This window comes from Frankliniella occidentalis, unplaced genomic scaffold (genome assembly GCF_000697945.3).
Source record: "Frankliniella occidentalis isolate FOCC.00 unplaced genomic scaffold, Focc_3.1 Scaffold336, whole genome shotgun sequence".
NCBI lineage: Eukaryota > Metazoa > Arthropoda > Insecta > Thysanoptera > Thripidae > Frankliniella > Frankliniella occidentalis.
Genome location: NW_026267459.1, coordinates 79,891 through 81,623, shown reverse-complemented (window position 1 = coordinate 81,623; position 1,733 = coordinate 79,891). Strand labels below are relative to the sequence as shown.

Here is a 1,733-nt window from a genome sequence, read left to right as displayed (position 1 = left end):
TGACAAAAATCTTCATAATGGGTCCACTTTCTGGATCCTAATATACCTCCACAGGGTAATAATGTTCCCTCAAAGAAAGAGTGCATTTGTTGAAACTTATCACGGCATAATTGCCATGACTTTTCAACATTAAACAGCTGGAGTCCTGTTGCTAAGTCTTTCCAAGTAGTGTTGGAAATATTAGAAACTACTAATCTTTCCTTATTTAGAACGCAAAGTTGAACAAAGGCTGTGGTTTCTTCTGAGTCCCACTGGAGGCTAGACTTGGATTGTTTTCTCTTGGGGGTACGCTGCTTAGCAGGAGATCTAGGAGGAACTGCCAAAACACAACAAAAATAATATTCTTGGGCTACAAAATGTATGTTCTATTTAAATCAGCAAGAACACAACTTACTTATGTATGTTGGCCTCTTATTTTTCTTTGGAGCAGGTGATCGCACGAGTAAGTTGTTGGTGATGCTTGGAGTTGCTAAACCAACACAGTGATTAACCAAAAGTAAAATAAACATACAAAATAAAGCAAACTTAATAAGGACTTGACTTTCAGTTACCTCTTCCAGTTGTCATTAAAGTACTGCTGAAGTCTGGAGGAAGTATACCATCATCCAAAGCTAGAATATCATGCATTTCTAGGTCAGAGAGATTTCCATTGTCACCAAGTGACTTATCAGGCAATATACCTTGTTGAGGCTTCAACACTGGAATGTAGAATAATTTTCATGAACCAACATATAATCCACATTAACTATGGATGGAAAACATTAACATACAGTTACATACCAGGACTTGCACAAAGCGCACTTCCAGATTGCAATAAATTATCCCAGTCCAAAGCAGAGAGAAGCACAGACTCACATTGACCAGAATCACTGGCGCTAACTTGCCGAATAAGGTTGGATCCTGCAATACACATTTACTATTGAGTAACATCATTTTTTTATTTTTTTTTGAAGAAAAGTGAATTTGGAAAATATATTGAAAGTGTAGCAAGTGACATACCAGAATTGACAGTAGCAGCTTTAGTTAGTGCCACTTCTTGGGATGGAGCAGCAGCCCCAATAATGGGGACAGACTGGGCAGCTTCAGTTACAGCAGGCGACAACTGCAGTGGGACACTAGCAGCCTCATTGGGAACAGGCTGGTCTTGATCGTGGAGGTTGAACCCTACAACATATTTATAAAGGTTTTAACTAAGTCTTCTATCCTTACAGAAACCAAATTATTAAATGAAACTTAATACAATGCAGTGTATATACCTTCTGGACAGAGTGTCATATTTGATGACGCAAGATCCTCATCAAAAATGTAAACCATCAACCAGTAGTGCTCCCAATTTTGGCCACCGAGTTCACCTTTCTTGGCTTGTCCAAACTGCCTTTTAAGGGACCTAAATTTTTCACGGATTTGCTCCCAGCTAATATCTAATTGATGCCCATTCCAGAGGTCATCAGAAATACGTTGCAAATATTCTTCAGGCATCGGTTTCCACCTCAACCATTTACGATATGGAAGAGAGACCTGAAGCAGCACTGTTGGGGTATTTCCTTTCCAAGAGGCACCTGTCTTGCCTTGAGCACGACGAACAGCAGTTACTGCACTGGTACTAGATGGCAGATGACTCCCATGGCCAAGCTGAACACAGCTCTCAGAAGTGGAAACAGTCTGTGGATTGCTCTTGTTGGACTTTAAAAATTTTAGGAGACGATACCTTTTTAAATGATCTGTAGCCAGAA

The 1,733-nt window shown here is 39.9% G+C and overlaps 1 protein-coding gene across 1 annotated transcript; it reads right to left on the bottom strand.

Annotated features, from left to right (window-relative positions):
* Window positions 1-1,695, bottom strand: LOC127751089 (uncharacterized; the record flags this gene model as incomplete). The annotated part of the gene is given in 6 exon segments (XM_052274105.1): window positions 1-316; window positions 395-469; window positions 552-698; window positions 781-900; window positions 1,000-1,164; window positions 1,257-1,695. Coding segments are annotated over 6 exon segments (1,046 nt in total), but the record flags the coding sequence as incomplete, so codon positions are not given.
* Window positions 1,696-1,733: the final 38 nt, after the last annotated feature.